The following is a 21,671-nucleotide window of genomic DNA, read 5'->3' as shown; positions in this document are numbered from 1 at the left end:
TTTTCTACTCCCATGTGAAGCAGATTTTTAAGGGAATTATTATACTGCAACAACATTAACATAGATATACCTTTATACAAATATAAAGGTTGTTCTCTTCCCAAATTCCAAATACATTCTCTTCTACACATAGATTAAAACGTATAAATTGTAAAATAACATTGTCTTTAGAATTTTTGCTTTGCATTTCAGTCATTTAACAGAGAAGAATTAAAGGCTTGATTCCACAAGTAAGAATCTATGTCACCCTAATTTTAGTTAACTGTCTCAGTTGTATTTATCTAAAACTCCACTTCCATCACTGTAGAGGACATTTTTTACTGCACAGTTCCCCTGGTGATTTCAGATGCTTTAGAATGAGATTACTGATGTCCTAGAAATGTCACAAATATAAACAGAGCATAGAGTGACTATCCCCAATAGTGTCTGTTGGTCTTAAACTCTGGATGTCACATTTTTCATTACAATCTCATGTACAGGTAACCCCCAAACCAAGAATGCTTAAGATCTGAAAATACTAATGAAAATTCAGATATTAACTTGAATTTCTTCCATTTCTGTTGAATATTACAGCCCATGAAAAACATATTTCCATGAACTAGAGATCAGTAAGAAGTTCATCCTCATATTTTTGAGGGAACTATTTTAGTTCAAGTGATGTAACACTCTAATATGAAATTCCCACCTTGCAAGTAGGATCATCTAAAAGCAGATTGTACTGTACCATGAGCTTTGGCCCACTGTAGATTCCGTGCCATAGACTCTGCAGAAGATACGGTTTGTTGAATGGGATCAGTTAATGCCCTTTTCTCAGACAAACTGCTGCGGATCTCCAAAGCTTGCTTGCCTTTGGTAAGGTGACACTTGCCCATATCTAAAAATAAGATGCAAATAATTTCTCTCAAAATCAATGCTGTGGAAATTCTAACTAAATTAACTACTTCCTTTTGTATATAAAATTACAACAAAACCCCTACAGTCTTCAGATATCTGTCACGATGTTGCACTAAAAAGTGATGCATGTTTGAAATGCACGGGGAACTTGCAAAACCGGAATTTAACCATATTAAGGCTACATACCTATCAGATCTGTTATACTGCACATACAACCTTGTTAGATAACACAGCCATCAATGCAAATCATACTTAGTCATATGTCTATATATAAACTTCTAACCAATCTGTTTCTACACTGATCTTCCACTTACATGTTTTTTTTTTCCTTTTCCATATTATTTTCATGTAAACTTGCATTTTCAGAAGCACTCCCTTCTCAGTTGTTCATTCATCCAAAGCTAAAGCAGTGTGCCAGATACCGCAAAAGAATTCTGAGGGTTTTGCATGTCTGCTTTTCAGGATGCTCGCACATTTTTCAAAGTTAGTTCAAGCAACATTATGGCTCTGACTCAGCAAGGTTGTAATTTATGTGACTAATTTTAAGCATGTGAATAATACTACTGGAGGCGATTTCTAAAGAACGTAATAAACTGGAAGCCAGTAACTAGCGCATATCCCAGGGGTTGATACTGGGGCCAACACTATTTAACATCTTCATTAATGACCTGGATGATGGGACAGAGCGCACCCTCAGCAAGTTTGCAGAGGTTTACCGAATGGTGAGGAGCGGCTAATGCACCACATGGTTGCACTGCAACCCAGAGGGACCTGGACAGGCTGGAGAGCTGGGTGGAGAGGAACCTCATGAAGTTCAACAAAGGTCCTGCACCTAGGGAGGAATAACCCCCTGCACCAGTACAGGTTGGGGGCTGACCTGCTGGAAAGCAGCTCTGTGGAGAAGGCCCTGGGGGTCCTGGCGGACAACAGGTTGAGGCAGCAATGTGTCCTTGTGGCCAAGGCCAGTGGTGTCCTGGGCTGCATTAGGAGAAGTATTGCCAACAGGTCAAGGGAGGTGATCCTTCCCCTCTACTCAGCACTCCAAATGTGGCCTTGCTAGGGCTGTGTCCAGTGCTGGGCTCCCAATACAAGAGAGATGGAGTTACTGGAGTGAGTCCAGTGAAGGGCCATGAAGATGATTAAAGGATTGGAGCATCTGACATAATGAGGAGAGGTTGGGACTGTTTAGCCTGAAGAGAAGGCTTAAGGGGTATCTTATCAATGCGTATAAATATCTGAAGGCAGGGTGTAAAGATGACAGAGTCAGACTCTTCAGTGGTGCCCTGTGACAGGACAAGAGGCAATGAGCATAAACTGCAACACAGGAAGCTCTGTTTGAAACCAAGGAAAAAAATCAATTTCAACCCTAAGTTTTGAGATTAACATTTTAGTCTTAACATCTACAGATCTTATTTATTTCTTCAGAATAATTTTGACATCTTCTGAAGAACACAAGTTTCATTAAACTTTTCACAGAAACTTCATGAAAAGTTTAACAGGTAACATAGAAAATATGAACAGTAAGTTTGTTTTATGGGATCTAGTCAAGCAATGTATCAACAAAAAGCAAAAAGACAAGGAAGATAATCCAGACAAACAAAGAAATGGTAACCAAGAAGCACCATTTCGGTTCACATTCTGCTGGTGCTGGAATCCTATTGCTATCAGTTTGATACAGATTGCATGCTTATATTTTAGCTAGTCAACCTTTCTTGCTAGAGCACTGACAGAAGTTCTGTCATTTTAACCTTTGCCTCCCATCTTCAACAGTCTGACCTGCTGACAACTCTACTGTGCATTTAGGAGCCTTTTGTATTTTTTCTGCTTTTTGGAGCCAAAAGACAGATTGGGCCAAATTATGGCTTCCATTACAGACCTGTCGTCCCACCAAGCATATTGGAAACCACAGCAGAACTCGGCTGATTATGTAGATTTGAATTCCCTAATGTTAGGGAGCCAGACAGTGCCTTTATTCAAAAGGACAATGATTTACCTACAAATAATGGGATAATACACAGACAGCTCTTTGTTAATGGCTGTATCTGTTCTTCTGTGCTTTGAGGAAATGCTTGCACAGAAGCAATACATTTTCTTTCAGCAGTTTTCACTTTACTGCTTCTCTTGTCAGTTACAGAAGACAATAACTGAACAGAGTACACTAAAACAGTGGATTGCCCTTTGATGTACACTTACGCTTTTCGACAAAGAGCAAGTAATTGTCATCACTAGAGCATACTCAGAGGTAGGCAGGGCTCAGCTGATTGCTAAAATGAACATGGAAGTGAGTGGACTACCAGTAGCATCAGACACCATGAGACTGCAGACTAGTTTTAGTGGACGGACAATTCAAAGCTCCATGCAGAAAAACACTTCAGAACGAGTAGTTCATCATGCAACAAGGTACACCAGAAAGAAGAGTATAATACCGCTATCTTGAAGAAGCTCAAATCTCTTTACAAATGGTAAACTTTGTTCATCTGCCGCCTAATAGCACCCACTTCTTGGTAAAGCTGATATTTTAGCAAAATGCAACAAGAAAGAGCTTAAAGAAGGGTACCACATTTGCTGTACAAGAAGAATGACAGTTAAGCAAGGAAGTGTTTAAATAATGCAGGCTGAGAAGACAGTTAATGCAGTAAGCCGGAGTTCACCTTCTGCAACTTCATCTAGCAGTACAGTAATCTTCTTGTCTTCTAACAAGCGCTCCTTCAAGAACTTCATGAAAATCCCATTGGCTAACCCAGAGTGCTGAATTTCAAAGGCTTCTGCTCCTTGGCACCTATGAGATCACCAATATCAGACAAGGAAAGACATCATAAATGTTATATGACTTAAGATCAACACGAGGACAAATGGAGAAAAGTTTTGTTTGGGAATGCGAGGGAAGGAAATCCTACAATTTAAAAACCAGGTTAAGTCTAGAGCCAGCCTGCTCTTTGTAGCATTGCAATGTTCATTTGCAACCAACTCATCTGGGAAGATTTCATGCTTATAACAAAACCATACCAGAGATGATATCAAATTCAGTTTATATGAGGAGCTTAAATTTTTCATAGAAGATTACTAAAGCTCTTGACTATTTCTAGTCAATAGCTTTTGCATTTAATTTGAAAACTAATAGTGAAAGGTTATTTACATTTCAGCATAAGTAACCTCCTCAAATAATTTCAATTGCAGTTGTAGCTTTTTTCTTTATACCTAGAAAAGGAAAAGCAGTGGTCAATCTCTTCCAATAATTTATTTGTATGTTTAACACCTATACGCTTTCTAGAAATTTAATTTGTATTAACACAGGAGACACATGACCACATAGGGTGCAGCATGTAGGTTACAGTTCAACTGCTCCACAGTACTGGACCTCGCGTACAGGTAAAGACTGGTAAATACCATTAGCAACATACAGGACACAATGAGAGAGGACCCCCCCCCCCCCCCCAAAATAAGTTAGCACAAACAAATGAAACATTATGGGCTTGTGGGTAAACTTTGCTTTTTCCTCCTCTGTGATTTTTAATCTCTAATAAATAGTACTTAGATTACAATTAGAGCATTCCTACAATTAACTATTAAAATAAAAATCAGGAACACTGTTCAGCAATTCCGGAGTTGCTGACGCAGTTCCATCACCAGCATTAGCCTATATCTGAATAGGAATATTACTTAATGGAAATCAGTAAATACGCATTTCTACAGTTGGCTGGCTTCTTCCCCGACATTCCACAGTGAATTGAATGATTTGAGGAATGAAGTCAAAAAGATAGTGAGAAGATACAGATAAGGGTAAGTTATTGGCCCTTTAACACCATAATTGGCATTCTTCTCTAAAAGATTAGCTATACAATCTCAGTGGTCTGCTCTGGCTTCAAAAATCTCTGTGGCATAGCAAGGAAAAAAAAAGTTTCCTTACGTTGCATATCCAAAAACAATGTTGGCTGTAACCTTCAGAGCATCTAAAATGGGAATTGTGTCATCATATTCATTTCTGCAATAAATGGAAACATAAAAAAAAAAATTTGAGAAATAATAACAGTAACAAACTCTACAGTTATTCAAAATACCAAGCAACTTAGTTCAGAAACACAGTATTTTTCTTCCCCTCTTACAACTCTGAACGAATCCTGACAGCTAAAGACAACCCAGCATCATCAAAACCCTTCATGAAAAGACTGCAAAGACAGTCAGGTATCACGCGTTATGCAGATGAGGGCATGCTTACGAGGGCATGCTATATTAACCAATATCGAATTTGGCAAAATCTCTGCAAAAAGTCTCTGATGATGACAAGCCATTTTAGGCTACAATGAAAACTATTTGAATTCTTTCATTGAAATCATGGTGTCTGCAATGTTGACACACGGGTTATGCAGCAATATTTTCTATTTGGATAGCAGATTGTGAAGCTGAATTAGATCATGGGCATTTCATTAGCAGTGAAGTTGACAGGCTCTGCAAACATGAAGGCGCTAGCAATTTTCTATTACAAAACATAGATGGTCCTTAGAGATTGACTTTCGGAAGTGCTGACGGAAGAGCTGATTTCAAGGGCAAGCTGAATCAGGCACGGTATTTATCTTCTCTTAACAGGGAAAGAAAACAGCACTTTGTTTAGAAAAACCTGCTGAACCAGTTGATTTTTAAGCTCTAAATAAAGACACAATTTCCTCAGCATAAAAGCAGTCCACAAAATCCATGCCTCTTAAGAGTTCTAAAATGAGTACTTCAGCCCTTCTGTCAAACTAACATGTCTTTGATCATGCAGGTTCTCCTTCCTCCCCGAAATCATAAAGATGGTTAAAGATACAAGGGAAAAGATTCACTTTTCTTCTGTAAGATGCCTAACTTCACTTCTAACTAACAAGGCTGACACTTTATAACTTTTAAACAAACAAACAAAAGAACTGAAATAACTCTCATTCAAGTCAAGAGGCAAGTACCTGCACGTGGAAACAGAAAGCTGAATCACCAGCTTCACATTTCTATCTGGTGCCAAACGCAAAATAAGTCTATGAATGACTCCTATTGACTTTAAAAGGGTTCCGGCTGTGAATTCTCAGAACCATGAGCTTTCAAGGGCACTGAGTTCTCAATCTAGATGAAAGGCTTTTCCTCAGCTTGTAGACCAGCTTTCTCCCAAGCTTCCTTGCTATTTTCCCAAAGTAGCTGGTTATTTTTATTTATTCTTTTTTAAAGTAGGCCCAGTTATAATCTATTGCTGGGACGAATAAACTGAACTTCATACTTTGTTCCCAAAACTACAGTCATTATACCTCCTCCCTGCATCACGAAGCAAAAACACCTCTCAAATATGTAATGTTAGTTTTCACTATTCATGAACGATCAGATTAGATTAGTTCTACCTTTTCCGACACATATCCAGTAGGAATACATTGAGTCCTGTCTCTTTTTCCTGCATCAGTTTGAGGATGTTCTGTACACACAGACAGTTTGCAGATCGGTAGGGATTTGGAGCATCAATAGGGACCATGAAGCTGTTTCCATAGTTTTCGTAGCCATGGCCAGCGTAGTATAGCAAACCTGAGAGGTCAGAATAGATGGGACTGAAAACACAGTTCAAAAGTACATTAGAACATTTCTACTGATTCTAGCATGGCCATGGTTTCATGCACTGTGTCCACAGCATGCATCTGTGGGAGATGAAGATCATTTAAGCTACTCCAAGCAGTATTTTTTTTTATTATTGATATGCCTTTGTTAATACAGGAAGGAAGGAAGGAAAAATGAAATGATAACATCAACCTCGTAATACACAGATGTAAAAATAAGTGTTTGCTCATGAAATGGGATCATTCAAATACTTACTGTATAGTGACACATGTAATCAAAGACAGCTAAATAAAACAACTCTTAAAAATGCTTTAATTAGTTTTGGCCTCTGAAGATAGAATAAGATAACCAGTGCTACTGGATTTTTTTTTGTTTGAAAGATGCTGTAAATCTTTAAAATTACATTCTCCTTTGAAAATTTTTACCTACTATTACTACTGACAATTCTTAAAATTACTATAGCTAGAAATCAGAGGAAAATCTTGCTTACACTATAACAGTGATTTTTCAGTTTTGCTGTTTTTTCTGTACCATCAGTTTTTCCATTTGTTTTTTATCTTGTGTATAGGAAAGGGTAAGAAATATTTTTACATTTAGAGAAAAGAATGATTATTCCATGATCATATTTGGCAGCATTCCAGACCACACTCCTATTATTCAAACTACCGGCAACTCACTTTTAGTTGATCACATCTACATCTCTTTATAGTTTAATGATCCATAACTGCTATACGAGCAACTTCTTTCTATGTTTACTTAGATATAACAGATTATCCTAAAATAATCTCCCTCATATGTCAATACATAATGGTCTACAACAGTTTAAGATTAAAGAACTTCAAACAAACACGCAATAGTTTTGTATAGAGAAGATACATTATACAATTAAAAGCTTTTCATAACCCTAAGAAAGGGAACTGCAACTTAAGACTTAAATTTTACTTCTATGAATAAGCAAATCAAATATTAAAACCACACCAATTTGCTGTAAAATTAGATAATCTCAGCATTAATTTTCATTGCCACAAAATACAGTTACCAGAAGCTTACACGATTCAACAGAATTTTCCTTCTGCCTGTTCCCCGCACTGCTTTGCTTATCTATGGCAAGTTCCAGCTTCTAAATATAATATTAGTTATCTGTACATAGCTGTCTATGGGTCAGATCTTCGGTTAGTGTAAAGTGCTGCAGCTGAAACAAAGTCAACAGAGAGATGACAGTTTATGCTACTTATGGACATGTTCTTCTTATAGAGTTATTCTTACTAAACGCAGCTGTGAAAGTTGTCACTATAAAACTTAAATATTCAGTAGTGCAAAACAACCCTTGCCCTAACATACTAAAACGACCTATCTTTAAGCCAGCTTGTGTAGATGATTTTCCCTTTACATTACAGATAAATACAACAAATGAAACTACTTCTCTCATACAGCCCTGTGTATTCCGTACAGGAATACCGAGAGATGATCACAGACCTTCACACTAAGTCCTGGCTTCTCCTCGACTCGCGAGCTCTCAAGTCATCAACAACCGTGCCAAGACCTCGCAGCCTGCTCCATTCAGTCCGCGTTGCTCACTGCTCCTCACGGGAAACACGCACGGCGAGGACGAGCACCCAGTGAGCGTGTACAAGGCAAACCCCAGGATGCGAGGATTCGTTGGAACAAAGAGCCTAACGGTGATTCGCTTGCTAGAGTCTTGCAAACCAGCAACAGTTTATTCAATTAAAAATTACAGTTATAAAGGGCACAGAATTAACTGTGTGTAATTAAAAACTTAACCATAGGAATCTTATAATTGGCCCATTAATACTTTATGTATTTGTTTATCTGTGACTGGGCAGTTTCAAAAGAGTTAAAAATGAAGTTAAGTGCCTAACGTCATGTCAGATTAAGGAAAAAGTTAAAGGAAAACTACTAAATTTGATTTCTATAGTGTTTGGACCTGAACTGAGATTATATTTGAGATTATATATCTGAGTGTATGTTGGAGAAGTAATTGGACTAACAGAAGGGAACACAAGTCTCAAATTTAAAATCTTTTCACTTTCTGTAAAACTAGGCTGATAAAAATCTGTGTTAAATTAAAAAAAAAAAGCAGAATAAAATCAGCAAAGATATGAACTTTGATAATACTTTGATTTAAAATTTTCAAGCTCAAATGAATGAGTTATAGCCATGTTAGAACATTAATCATGCTCCCACTACCCTCTCATTACCTTGTTTTACTTTATAACCCTGAAGCTAACTAACAACTTGCTTTCTCTGAATTGACTCATTAATTAGAAAGTGAAACAGTGGACACAGACTATTTTAAGACATTATACAGGAAGCAATAAAGTCCTTAGACACACCCAACACTTACATAACAGTATCATTCCCCACAACTAAAAGTCACCGTTTTGCAGACCGCTCCGCACAGATCACGCTAACCGAGGACAAATCAGAGTCTGCTGCCAAATGGCTTCGTGCCGACAGAACATACCACCGCTTTGAATCCGGATAGCAAATAACGACACATGAACATCCATCCATCCTAAATAAGGAAATAACTGCTAAAGGGACAAGGAAAACCACTGACGACGCTGCCGGGTCAATCAATCGCACAGAGCCAGCTCACCTAAGAGGAAAAGACCGGCCAAGACTTCTGCAGCGCACAGCCCAGTTACGGCCCTTCCACTGACCTCCAGCTCTCCCTGGCTTTTTGCCTGCTACCAGGGGAATCCGCACTGCGGCAACAGCAGCGGTTCTGTTCGCGCTGGCCCTGGGCTAGGACGCTGCTCAGCCCTGACACCGTCACAGTTACACCACAGGGAAAGCTAGAGGGAGAAGGAGTCAACAGCCTCACGTTCATTAATAATTAGAGATATGCCAACTTGACTTTCGGAATTTATGAAGTTTTTACTCCATGGTGACTATAAAAACACCCCGAGTGCTGTTTCCTTAACATGTCACACTGGCAATATGTGTCTTGCAACAAACTATAAAGTGCAAACAAAAACTCATTGGCCAGCCAAAAGAAACTCATGAGCCAAGATAAGCATCCACAGCCACAAAATATCTCTACAAGGTACCATATAGTAACGACATTTAAATATTCAGTTTTGAGATAACTGTCCGTGATACCTTTTGTATGGAAGAGACTTTTCCATGTCACAGAACACTAAGAACATGAAATCAAGCAAGCAAAAATGCCAATGTGGCCTTTAACCTAAGGCAATATGCCTCAGCGGAGAAGGAGAAGGAGAAGGAGGAGAAGAAAAAAAGATCCATACCACCTTTTTCTAGTAGAAGAAAAAGGTAGAAAAAGTAATGAAAAGAGTCAGAACACTATTTAACAGAATATTTTCTCAGTGAAAAGAAATATTTCAGAAATAGCAACTGGATTTCTTTTCTATCCTTGAGCAAATGACTGTTACGCTTATTTGGTGTCTGCAACAATTAATCTGTTGAACTCAAGATCAGAATTGAGTCTCTGTATACTCAGAGCAAGCAAACATGTTTGGAGGGCCTCGTTAGACACTTTGGCACAACAGTTTCGAGTGGGCTCAAGTGTCCTCATAAACATCAGCATTTAAGTGATGTTCAGAGCTTTGTTTAGGAAAACAGTCTAACTATTTTCAGCCTTTAAAATGTATGGGTCTATGCTTTTATCCTTTGCAAAACACAGTATTGATTGCACACTGCATTTAATATGACACAGACTGAGGCATTAAAGGAGACAATCATCAGCACTTTGTTTATTACTCCTGCTCTTAAGGAACAGTATCTGAAATGCCACTTTCCTGGCAGTAAGTAGCAATTACACGGTGTCATATTAGACATCATGGGTATGTGTAACAAGAACTAAACAGGAATAGCCACTGTGCCTCTTATGTTTGGAGCTACGCCCACTAAAAATGCAATAAATCATCATCTATTTGTGCATTCACAGTATCTTTTAAATGCTCTGAGATATTAATAGCCACTATCCAGAAAGAATAAAATGACCATTTAAATCATGAAGAAGTTTACTGCCAAACAGTACTGAAAGAATTCTCTGCTTAGCTTTCAGAAATACCAGCTTTCTTGAAAAATACAACTCTTAAAATACCTCTTAAAAGTACCCTCAGATAGTGCTGGTAAGAAACTCATTATGGCCTTTCAGTACTTTGTTTCCTAAATTTGTTTCAGCAATTATAAAAAAAAATTAAGAAGGTGTAAGAATCTAAAAGTTCATTCAAATGTATAACAAAGTACATCTAAAAGAAAACAGCTATCAGAAAGTCTACTGAACTTTACTGCCATAATCAGTCTTCGTATCATGTGAGTTTTGGCTCCAACTTAAATGCTGAAGTGTCAGATCAGCCAGTTCTGCACAGACAGAGCATCAGGTATCACATCAGCGAAAAAAAAAAAACATGCTAAAAAAGAATCTGACCTTGTGTTCCAAAAAGAGTCAAACAATGTTTTCTTAGATGGATGATGCTATGGGAAATTCTGCAATTCAAATGGGACAACTGGCTCAGCTTTCTGGTCTGTCCTAAATAATTTCTAGAGTCATTTATGCAACCTTAGCTTTTAGAAAAAAAGCCAAAAATAATGGCAGTCAGCAGCAAACTGCTCAAAGCCTACAGAAGAACTTGCCTTACGCTCCAAGTCAGGTGGCCTGTTCTGCATAAGACACGAAGGTTTTCGCTCAGTGGATCAATTCCCTCCAGCTAGCACAGCCACCAGTTCTGCCTTGCCCCTTGTCCTCAAAAATCAAGTTTAAATACGACAAAGAATCCAAATATGTGAAAAATGATTTAAGAATAGCAGTGATGCATATCAGACTTGACTGGTTATTCATTATCCCAGTAGAAGGCACCTCCTGAGCAGTATGTGGAGGGTAGTTTAAAAAATTTTTTAAAATTCTATTATAGATATCTTAGAAATGAATGTGTGACTCAAACAAAAAATAAGAGACAAGAGAGAAGCGTGTTAAACATATCTTTCAGTATGCATGCTGTAGATTCATTTCTACCTGTAATGTAAAAGCCTATACTGTGAGGTGCCACAGTACAATCATTAAGGTGATGTTGTCATTTTAGAGGTGTGGGCCTTGCGTTTTTGTTGGGCTTTATTTCAAGTCTAAAGTGTTTAAAAAAAAAGTTAGAGGCGCTGCCTCCTTAAGCAACAAACTCCAACAAACTTAAACTCCCTGAATAATGTGCAAAGACATGAGAAAAGGACGAATCCTTTACTCCATATTCAGAGCTTCCACAGCTCTGTCGAAGCAATAGCTGTATCCGAGTTCTGCCCAAACAGGAGTCTTAGGAAAGTCCTTTATTATTCACAACTGCAGAAGGTAAAAAAAGCTGAATGCCATAGCTCAAATTCTCAGTTTATGCCGCTCAATTTGTTAGGTATATCCTACAAAGGATTTTTTCTGTTTTAACTTCTTTGCAGTGCACAGACATAGCTTAAGAGAATTAGGCTTTCTTAAAAAAAAAAAAAAAAAAAAAAAAAAAAAGCGCTTCTTTTCAAATTGTTTTTTAAAGTAGAAATTTATGTTTGTAGATTTTTTTCACTCCTTGTCAAGGACATAATGAAAAACTATATTTTTGTTAGGCCAGTATCCTGAAAGCTGAAAGGAACCCAGCAACTCAAAAGCAGGCTTTCTATTTAACCTGAAAATCTTGGCTAAAAGAGAGACTGCATCCAAGCTGTTCAGCATTACACCTTAACTATAAAGTGAAATCAATGTTTTTCTCTTATTTTTGTACTGTGTATTTTAGGTTGCAACAATTTCACGAGACAAGGCTTTGCTGCTATGTCCCTTGCCCCCTTCCCCCCCCCCCCATCAGGGTGCAGCTTACTGTCCCGGCTCTGAAAGCCCCCTCTTCCTCAGCTCTTTAAGAAAAAGTCTGGTGTGCAAGGACTAAGAGCACCTCTGTAGCAGCAGCCCTTCCCAAAGAGCTCCTGGAGGATGGAAATCCAGAAGGAAAGACCGTTCTGCAGACATCTAGTAGAAAGACAGGGAACGATTGAAATGGTCCAACAAGCAAACTTAGAACATATTCAGTGTTATATTTATGGCCGTTCCCCTCTCCCCCCAACAAAATGCAAAGTAGCAATTTTAAATATGCCTAGGGATTGGTCAATCCTAACCAAAAGCAGTAACTTGCAGACATGGGGGAGGGCAGAGGACAGAAAAGATGTTTAAGAAGGTGTTTAAAAGGTGTCTTAGGAGCAGCAAGGACTGCTGCTCAAGATCACATGTAGTCTTGCATTTTACGGTACTCTAGATGGCTCTTTTTGTGCTTTTGCAAGAGCAGACAGTGGGCTATTCTCACTATTTTGATAAACTGCAGCTAGAATGAGATTTTGCTAATTTAGCAGGATAGGTGACAGGCTATTGATAGACACAGACCCCGAACGAGCCACTGTCTGCTTCACACTTCCCACAGCAGCTGCCTTCACAAGGAAATCAGAGAAGACTCAAAACAATTCTTGTTGTACCTTGAAAAAGAAACCATTGTTTAGAGCCTGTTAATCTCTCAGTAGTCCTTTTTTTTTCCCCACTCTTCAGCAGACTCTTTTAGTGAGCCATTTCATCCAGGGTTTGTGAGTGAGATGCACACAGTTCAGTTTTGGTTCTCCTGTCTCCGGATCCAGGGTCAATTCTGTGTCTCGGTAACCCCTAAAAATTGTACTTGATGCTTATTGCACAGTTAAAACCTAGGAAAGGTTTAGGTTTGGTATTGCAGGGAAATCCTTAACACGAAGTAGTAGGAACAAATATTTTCCATATAAATAAATGTGTGGGGAAAGGATTTCAGGAAAAAACAGTCTATTTTTCTTTATAAATTTTGAGGAGGGGAGAAAAAACTATATTTCTACCTTTGCATATATCAAACGAAGGAGTACAAAAAAAGTTGTAAAGCAGCTGGAATATATAGTGCATCTAACACATTCACAGCTCAAAGAGCTCTCGCTTAACTACAACTGAGATTGGCAACCAGTTAACTGAGCAAACCTTTAATCTGTTGCAAGTAATATCCTCTCCTCAGAGCAGCTTTTGCAATAGTATAATTTGGTTTGTACAGTTTTCGCTACTCTGCTAATAGCTCTTTCCCATAATACACCGATACAGACATAATGGACTGCTCGTGCTTTTACTTAAATGATTTGTACAAGTTACTACTAATGACCTCCTAGTGTAAATATGCAACTTCTGCACAGCATGCTGCTATACAGATACATCAGCTTTTAGCAGATAAACACACCAGTACCATCAAACACAGAAATACTCTGCAGCGAGAAGCTAAGGACTGTACATTTAGGTATGGTTAAAGAAAGGAGATCAAAGATTTTATCTGTTCCAATAATAAAGCAGCAATAACATTTTTAGTCAAGGTCAAAGGATGTGCCAGTAGGTGTTTCTAACTTACCTTTCCCATTCTATGTACATATTATTACAGTGAAGTTTGCTTTAGTATCACATGACAGTGATCTGGCAGAGGTTAAAAAACCCCAGATGTTTGTGTACTTGATACATTGCAAAAATCAATCTACTCCACTAGGAATATCACATGTTCTTACCGTATACTCCTTTGTCCAGGAGAAGTAAAAATTCATACACTGCATTTCGCATCTCAGACTCAGTAAGATCCAGCAAAGAAACAACTTTGAAATCCAGCTGTCTTAGCAAATTGGTCAGTTCATAGACATCTACCATGGGAGCCTTGAGCTGAGGGTGATTCCAGTAGCTCATATTGCCTATTAACAGAGCTACCTTGTCTGTTGCTGCAAAGGCAAAGGCAAAACAAAGTCACAGCACGTTTATGTATTTCCTGGGTTCAATACCTTTACATTTAATTTCTTCTAAAGCTAAAACAGACCAAATCTCAATATTTTACACAATGTTTTTAAGTCCTCCTACATCAACTCTAGAACTCAACTCACTTCTCATCCAAGAAAACAAAGAAACATTGCAGCGTGTTCTGACAGTCAGCACATTTGAACTGTGATGAATGCAGAGGTTATTGACAGATTAGCTGATCTGAGAAGTGAGCCACTAAGGCTATTTCCTATTTCTTTCATTTATCTGAAAGCATAGACAATTATTCAATCCCCCCAAACAAGAAGGAAGGAATTTAATAAAAATGAAAATTCTTATGGCAAAGCTATAGCCAATATGCTTTCCCAAACTGAATTTTCTTATGAAACCAAAACCCAAACCCAAACCACTTTCATGCCTCCATCTCCCATGCTCCTGTCTCTAAAACGAGCAACATTTAAGTAGCAACTTTTACAGGTCAGAATTAAAAAGTCTTTTTTTCTGTTTGTTAAGGGTTTTTCTGCTGTTGCACTAGTAAAAAACAATTACGTATATGAAAATTAAAAAAAAACTGGGGGGGGGAGTCTGCCAATGTGCTTATAGTTTGAGATATATTCACTTTGATTTTAATGAAGTTGGAAGTATTTCTGCCCTGACTGAACAAAGCAGCTATGAAGGGGAGAAAAGCTACATTGCCAGAGATGCTTTAGAGACTAGCAGCCTGATTTTTATCCAAGCATTGCACACTAGACTACAGAAAGGCATTTATTCAGTTAAAGCACAGCATTTTCCTCCCTGGTTTGTTTGTTACTTCTCCTCTCTGATAGGAATTACTGTCCCACAGCTCTGGCGACACACAAAGTCATGAGAATGCTCCTTAACCTGCTTCAGAGACATTAACCATGCACAACCAGGTCTAGAAGAGAAACTCTGCTCATAGCCTCAGTCTCTTAACACTTCACTGTCTCAAACAAGATCCCAACTTGTTTTCAACATTTTTGCAGACGGAAAACTTCCAAGGTCTTGAACACAGTAAACTTTTCTAAAAGCAGAGACAGACAAAGAGTAACAGAAATACACTGACATTGAAATGCTTTTAAAAGTGCAAGTTTTCAAATCTATTTAGAAAAAATGAGCAGGATAGGGAAGGACTTTCACTCACTCGCACTGGCGAATCTGGGAGTGGTCCAGCACGGTCAGGACAATACGCCTGACCGCAGGCTGTTCTTCGCAACATACCTACAGTATCCACCTTGGCGGTTAGTCCAGCTGCAGCTCAGGATCAAAGCATCCACACCACGCTAGGCTTGCAAGCATGGCATACTCTCTTAGTGGAAAGACTCCCACTCTTTTTTTTGAAACCATCCTAATGCCACTACCCCCAAATATCAAAGTACTCCAAGTAATGGGGTAACACACTTGTTAAGGTCACAGTCAGAAGAATTTGAAACCATAAACTGGAAGAGATGAGAAGTTACAGGCATTCCACCAAGTCATTAAAAATACTGGTGTTCTCACCCAAGTTTACTAGTGAAAAGGCAACCAAATTTTATAAAGGACTATACAAACACACAAAAGTCTCCCTCCCTGCAGCTCCTTACATGCACCGTAGAGTTATTTCACTAGCTATGGCAGAAGAAGCCACATTCAGACAGCTCTGTTTCCCAGATAAGATACACATATGTTCATCACAGCTACAAAACTACTCACCAAAAGGTCTGTCATTTGATCGTTCTTGTAGGTTTGCTTGAAATAAATTAAGAGAATAGATCATCAGTAATAGCAATCACAGTTGTTAACATAAGAAAATGAACTGCATGTTCCATAAAGCAATCGTCCATCAGTACTACTTTGCTTAGTAAGTTGTTTCCTTCCTAGCTTTAAATAAAAATAAGAGTGCTTGGCTTTTGTTGTTATTTTACCTAATTTCCTTCATCCTCTTTCAGCAAACACAGCCTTGTAGGATGCTTAAAGTGTAATTTTGTGTCTTACAAATGGTATATTAGCATTTTCAGTAACACCTGAAATACTTCATCCTCTTTAAATGAGATAAAGACATGCAAGATGGGGGATGTTTAGCAGGGATGACAGTTTGCTATGTGTAAAATTCTTTTATTTTATCCTTCACAGAGGAATGGTAGAGCCAACACTTTGCAAAGAACAACAGTAGCTGACAAACCTCCTGCTTTGGGTACTGTGCACGTCACGACAACATCACTGATAGATCCTTCAGTGACGTCAACTAAGTTTTGGCAAAAATAAATATATCTTGGATGTCTAAGTCTAACACAGGAAATTAAATGACATTTGTGATTTGAGTTTTGGGGAACACAGCATCAGGGATAATCCCTCAGGGAGTACTATTCCAGACGTGGATTTCTATCAGTAACAACAAACAGGCTTCAAATCACATTAGTCCACCCCAACTTGAATTTGCAAAATGTACCAACTCAGCATTTCATGGATGATACCTTACATCCGTACAGCTCCCTTCTGTCTGCAGATAACCATCGGAAAGAACAAAAACATACTAAAACTTAAGAGTCCAAGTAAGCCACAGACAAAAAAAGGAAAAGATAATTCCTTCTTTATTTATATAATATGCAGGCATATAATATAAAAGAGCAGCTTTGCGTGATGTTGCAAAAATAACAGCCACCCTATGGTTCACTGTGGATCTTTAAGTTAATTTATTGGAACCAGTAAGCTGCACTGCCCTTTACATGATATATGCCCCTATTAAATCCCCAGCTATGAATACATACAAATAACAGAAGTTACATACTGCAACACAGTCAGCCTTCAGTGATTTGTAATGCGAAATGAAGATTTGAAATTAAAGTTTTTCAAAATGTATCACTTACCAGGCTTTTGAAGACCGCTTAGATCTTCTGTGAAGAAATACACCAATAAGATCATAGCTTAAACGAGAACTAAATAATAATTTTTACTAATAGAAGTATCATGCCATATTAGTAGAAGTCAAAAAAACTAGAAAATAAAAATATCTTTCTAAAATATGCCAAAATTTAGCTTTAAATTTCTGTAAATCTAACCTTTCATGTATTTCTTCCAGAGGTGCAGAAGAGAAAAATCCTACATCAAAATACTAAGTTATGCGAGACACAGCAATACAATATAATAGATCTCAGACAGAAACAAAGGGGAAAACATACACTACCCTCAGCCCCACAGGCATGCAAGCAGCTCGAACAAATAGGGAAAAGGAACACAATCACCCATGTGAATGACAGTTGTCCTGGGGACTGCTAAAAAAGCAACATCCTGAGCAAGAAAGCTTACTTCATAAACCTATAGGTATTCAGAAAGGCTTCTGATTTGATCTTCAAACATTCTAAACTACCAGAGACTTCACCTATTTATTTTGAGAACACTGGAAACCACGGAAAAGAAAAGTCATTTATTCGAAGCACCAGAAGTCTCCTAGGCCAGGCTTGTTCCATGCAATGGAACACTAGGCATATATCTTAAGCCATCGAGACAGCCTCATACATCCACATGGGAAACTACGGCGACCTAAACTGATGCTAGTGTGGGTTCTAAGGCAGCTTAGCAGAAAAAGGGTGCTGCACCCAAGTGAACTGTAGTTGGGGTGCATGGCCCCACACACAACACAGTGATCATCTCCCGCTTCAAAGACTAGTTGAGTCACAGATAACTAGGAGGCTTCTGCATGCAGCGCAGACAAAGCCCAAGCCAGAACGGATGTGAAAGGCTCAAAGAGACAACCAGCCTCAGAAGCTGTTCTGTGGAAGTGAGGCTGACGCAGCAAACGCCGAGTACTTGCACGTTCCAGTGAGTTACAGATCATGACACCCTCACAATGTCAAACCTTCTCTAGCTTTCAACAAAAAATGCTGCAGAGAAGCTTAATTGCAAGACAAACAGGGCAGAGAGCCATTTATTGTACCTTGGGAATGCATTTGTTTTTCCTGTGCTGGTAGATAAGGTCAGAGAACAAAAAATAAAAATAAAATAAAAAAGCAGCTGTACATCTTCATATATGGTTTCCTTCTAGTATGTAAATTTTACATACTTGGAGATGCTCAGTAATCAAGGGATGGCATCAACATTAAGGTCAAGATATGTCTTCCACTCACACTGGAGCAATGCAAAGGAGAATGAAAATCTTCCTAATAAGGTTGCTGGAAACACTGTCTTGCAGGCACAGAGCTGACAGAATCACTAGGACTAGCTCTATCCAACTCTCTAAGGTCACCCAGGTCCCTGAACAGCTCCGGCTTTCTTGCAAGGATGTTGCCTCCTGAGCCCAGTTGAAGAAATCTCAAGATCGTTATATTGCACTAGAATCTGTAAGTGCAGGACATGGAAATGATGCAAAAATCAAATCACTTTTAATACTGCAGATGAAGAAAGTGGTTTGGCGTTTTTCATGTGCTCTAGGTCATGGTATCAAGGCAAAGAAGGGAGAAGCACATGCAAAAGTAACATTACATCACACATCAGTGTTTTAAAGCATGCTGAAGCCCTTAACCCACCCATGCTTCTCAGCAACAGTCTATCATCCCCATAATTAATTTTTAAAAAACTGATTCACAACTAAAAGTTTACTTTACCTTCTGTGCACTCCACTGCCATAGCTTTCCTTCCTTGTGTTTTAAAGGGGAAAAAAATTGGAAGACAATTCACGCTCTCAGTTATGAGAGTTAGCACAAAGTGGAAGACAAAGGTCACTGCCAAGCTTCTCCGCAATCTGGCTCATTTTATAGCAGTATAAGTCTGTCAGCACTGACTACATTATTGTATGGCAATTATTGCTAAAACTGAGGCATACCAAACTAGAATATTTCTCACGAGAGGAAAGAGCTTTTCATATACGAATACTTGATAGTATTCCCAAAGGCATCTGGAAGCTACACAAATGGAGCTCCACCTCTTTAGTTTGCTGTAAATACATGCAGATCCACTGAACTGTATATACAGTTGTATATCCACTAACTGTGGATAATCTCACCTGCCCTGGTTGCAAAAGGGCTCAAACAGTATAACACAGTCGGTATCACTAACAAGTTCTTAATGAAGTCTCAAGAGTTAAACTGCTTAGTTGTCAAAGAAAGCATGAAGATAAAGCAAGCAGCCCACCATCTGTTGACAAGCCATATACATACTAGCGTTGTCAAAAAGTGATAGCATTTCTATGCAGGTCACCATGAGAATCCAAAGCACTTTGTAACTGATAAAGCTCTAAACTTTCCTTTGATGCCAGCAAGGATAGCTATTTTAACAAATGGATAAACTAAAAATACAGAAGGTTACGTGCTTGGCTTAATACTGAATGTTTCAGAAATGAATTCTAATGATAGGTCAGTCGATTTATCAATTTCTTCCCTATGTCAAACTGAAAGACTCCTTACCTATAACAACTTCTATCTTCTTGCTGTCTAGATCTTCCTGGTCATTGAATACGTGACACCAATATGTCCCCTGATGTTCCATGCCCACGCAAGCTACCTGTGTAAGCATCACAGTCATCCCACGATGCCCCAAAGAATATATTTATCAGCTTCATTTAAGCCCCCTTGATGGGCTTAAAGAAAGGCAATACAAATCTAAAAGCTGTAGACACTCTCATTCCACAGCATGATGGACAGTGTGTGTATTCTAGAAATGCTTTCAGGAATGCAAGAAAGAATGCCACACTGCAAATCCACCGCACAGGCTTAAGCTGCACTAAGCATTGAACACAACAGCTCTTACAAATCAGTGCTTTGCAGCATGGGATAGAAAGAGAAGCTTTCACTTTTACTGATATTTAATCTTTGTTATGCCAATACATCATTCTAATCCAATATATGTTTAAGTCACTTCCATAGCCTTCCACCCCATGACTACCACCTGACTATCTTCTTCAAGGAAACTTTATGAGATAAGCAAAAGGTGGTACATATTAACTGCCTGACACTGGCACTCTGCAGTAACTTACCGTGTAGACATTTTTGCTCCCATTTGCCATGGGAAATCCATTTCTGAACCACTGGTAATGAGGAATTGGATTTCCAACAGCTCCACATTCTAGCACCAAAGCGTCCCCCACCGTCAGGTTCTGCGGCTGAGGCTGAATACAAATACGTAATTTGTTTTCAGGCAAACCAATGAAACTCCCTAAAAAAAAAAAAAGTGAGAATTAGTCTAACCTAACATATATCAGTAAGAATTAACCAACCACAGGCACATCATCCTATAATTACAGCAGACTTTAAGTAGCAATGAAATTTAGTTTAAGTTGTGTTTCCTTTAAAGAGTATGCTAAAAAGGAGCAGCAACTGTTTTCTGTTTTTTCAACTGAAAGTAACCGAAACGCACATTAAATGTACCCCGCAAGCAAACAGATGCAAAGCCCTCTCTGCATCATTTATTCCTGCCAACGAGATTACAAAGGGGCACAGCTCCAAAACACAGAGCTGTTATAGAAAGGCTCCAGAGAAAAAAACAAGCACAAAGAACAGTTGCTACCAAAGCATGGACTGAGGACCCAACCTGTGTGCAGGTGTGTATGCAGGAAGAAGAATTCCTTTCCTTTACATCATTTTATTTGCTTCATTATAGAAAAATCAAGGTAAAACTTTGGTAACTATAACAAATCTACAATTAGTTAGTTTTAGCATACCCATATTCTTCTCACTCTAAACTTAGCATCAAATTTTACAGCAAATACGTAAGAAAAACCCAAAGTTAAAAATACTTTACAAACACCAGCTCCTGCCATATCTCCATGTTGAAATGTCTTTGGATAAGAAATCTATCCAGAAAACCTGAAATGCATTAAAGGACAGTCCAGCTGATGAAAGTTTCTATATATGCTAAAATACATTGAAATGTTGAAATTCATTTTTAATACAGCCACTATACACATTAAAGTACTCCACTGAAAAGGTTTATGATCTGTACGTGCTGAAGAGCTTGATTAACTGAGACATACTACAGCAAGCTCAAACCTACCTGTAAAGGCCACACCAGTGATCTTTTATCTCAGTTGCAAGGTCACTCACATCTTTATTTTTAGACTAAGTATGTAGACACATATTTTGTCATCAGAACTATTGACGACTGACGATTAAGGGCTGATGACACTATCCTTCACATACTAAAGGCAGACAGTGATATGGATAACACTGTTCTACTAGTGTCTGCACTTCCTAGCACATTACTAGCCTATATTTCGGGGATTTTACAAACAGATGTACTCAAAACCCACTAGAAGCTACAGCTAAGTTTTATATTTAAGTAATTGCAGTCCTATGTCTTTTTCCTAAAAGATGTTCCAAAAAGGAAAAGAAAAGTTGCTTTCCTTGAAGAGTGGTTTAAGAAGCTGGTATCCCAGAAACAAAAATTGAGGAGTACTTTACAAAGACAGCCTTAAATACCA

The 21,671-nt window shown here is 38.4% G+C and overlaps 1 protein-coding gene across 1 annotated transcript in view; it reads right to left on the bottom strand.

The window, feature by feature from the left end:
- Nucleotides 1-21,671, bottom strand: part of MALT1 (MALT1 paracaspase) — a 41,310-nt gene that overhangs the window by 3,996 nt on the left and 15,643 nt on the right. The window contains exons 5-14 of the mRNA XM_067315925.1: nucleotides 20,229-20,407; nucleotides 19,660-19,756; nucleotides 18,862-18,894; nucleotides 17,128-17,154; nucleotides 15,974-16,009; nucleotides 14,026-14,229; nucleotides 6,252-6,429; nucleotides 4,802-4,876; nucleotides 3,546-3,673; nucleotides 725-874 (exon numbers count right to left, since the gene is read on the bottom strand). Of these exons, the coding sequence (XP_067172026.1) occupies nucleotides 725-874; nucleotides 3,546-3,673; nucleotides 4,802-4,876; nucleotides 6,252-6,429; nucleotides 14,026-14,229; nucleotides 15,974-16,009; nucleotides 17,128-17,154; nucleotides 18,862-18,894; nucleotides 19,660-19,756; nucleotides 20,229-20,407 (1,107 nt within the window). The remainder of the gene's footprint in view (nucleotides 1-724; nucleotides 875-3,545; nucleotides 3,674-4,801; nucleotides 4,877-6,251; nucleotides 6,430-14,025; nucleotides 14,230-15,973; nucleotides 16,010-17,127; nucleotides 17,155-18,861; nucleotides 18,895-19,659; nucleotides 19,757-20,228; nucleotides 20,408-21,671) is intronic.

The sequence above is a fragment of the Apteryx mantelli genome, chromosome Z (genome assembly GCF_036417845.1).
Source record: "Apteryx mantelli isolate bAptMan1 chromosome Z, bAptMan1.hap1, whole genome shotgun sequence".
Classification (NCBI taxonomy): Eukaryota; Metazoa; Chordata; class Aves; order Apterygiformes; family Apterygidae; genus Apteryx; species Apteryx mantelli.
Note: the sequence above shows the minus strand (reverse complement) of the source record. Positions and strands in the feature narration are given on the sequence as shown.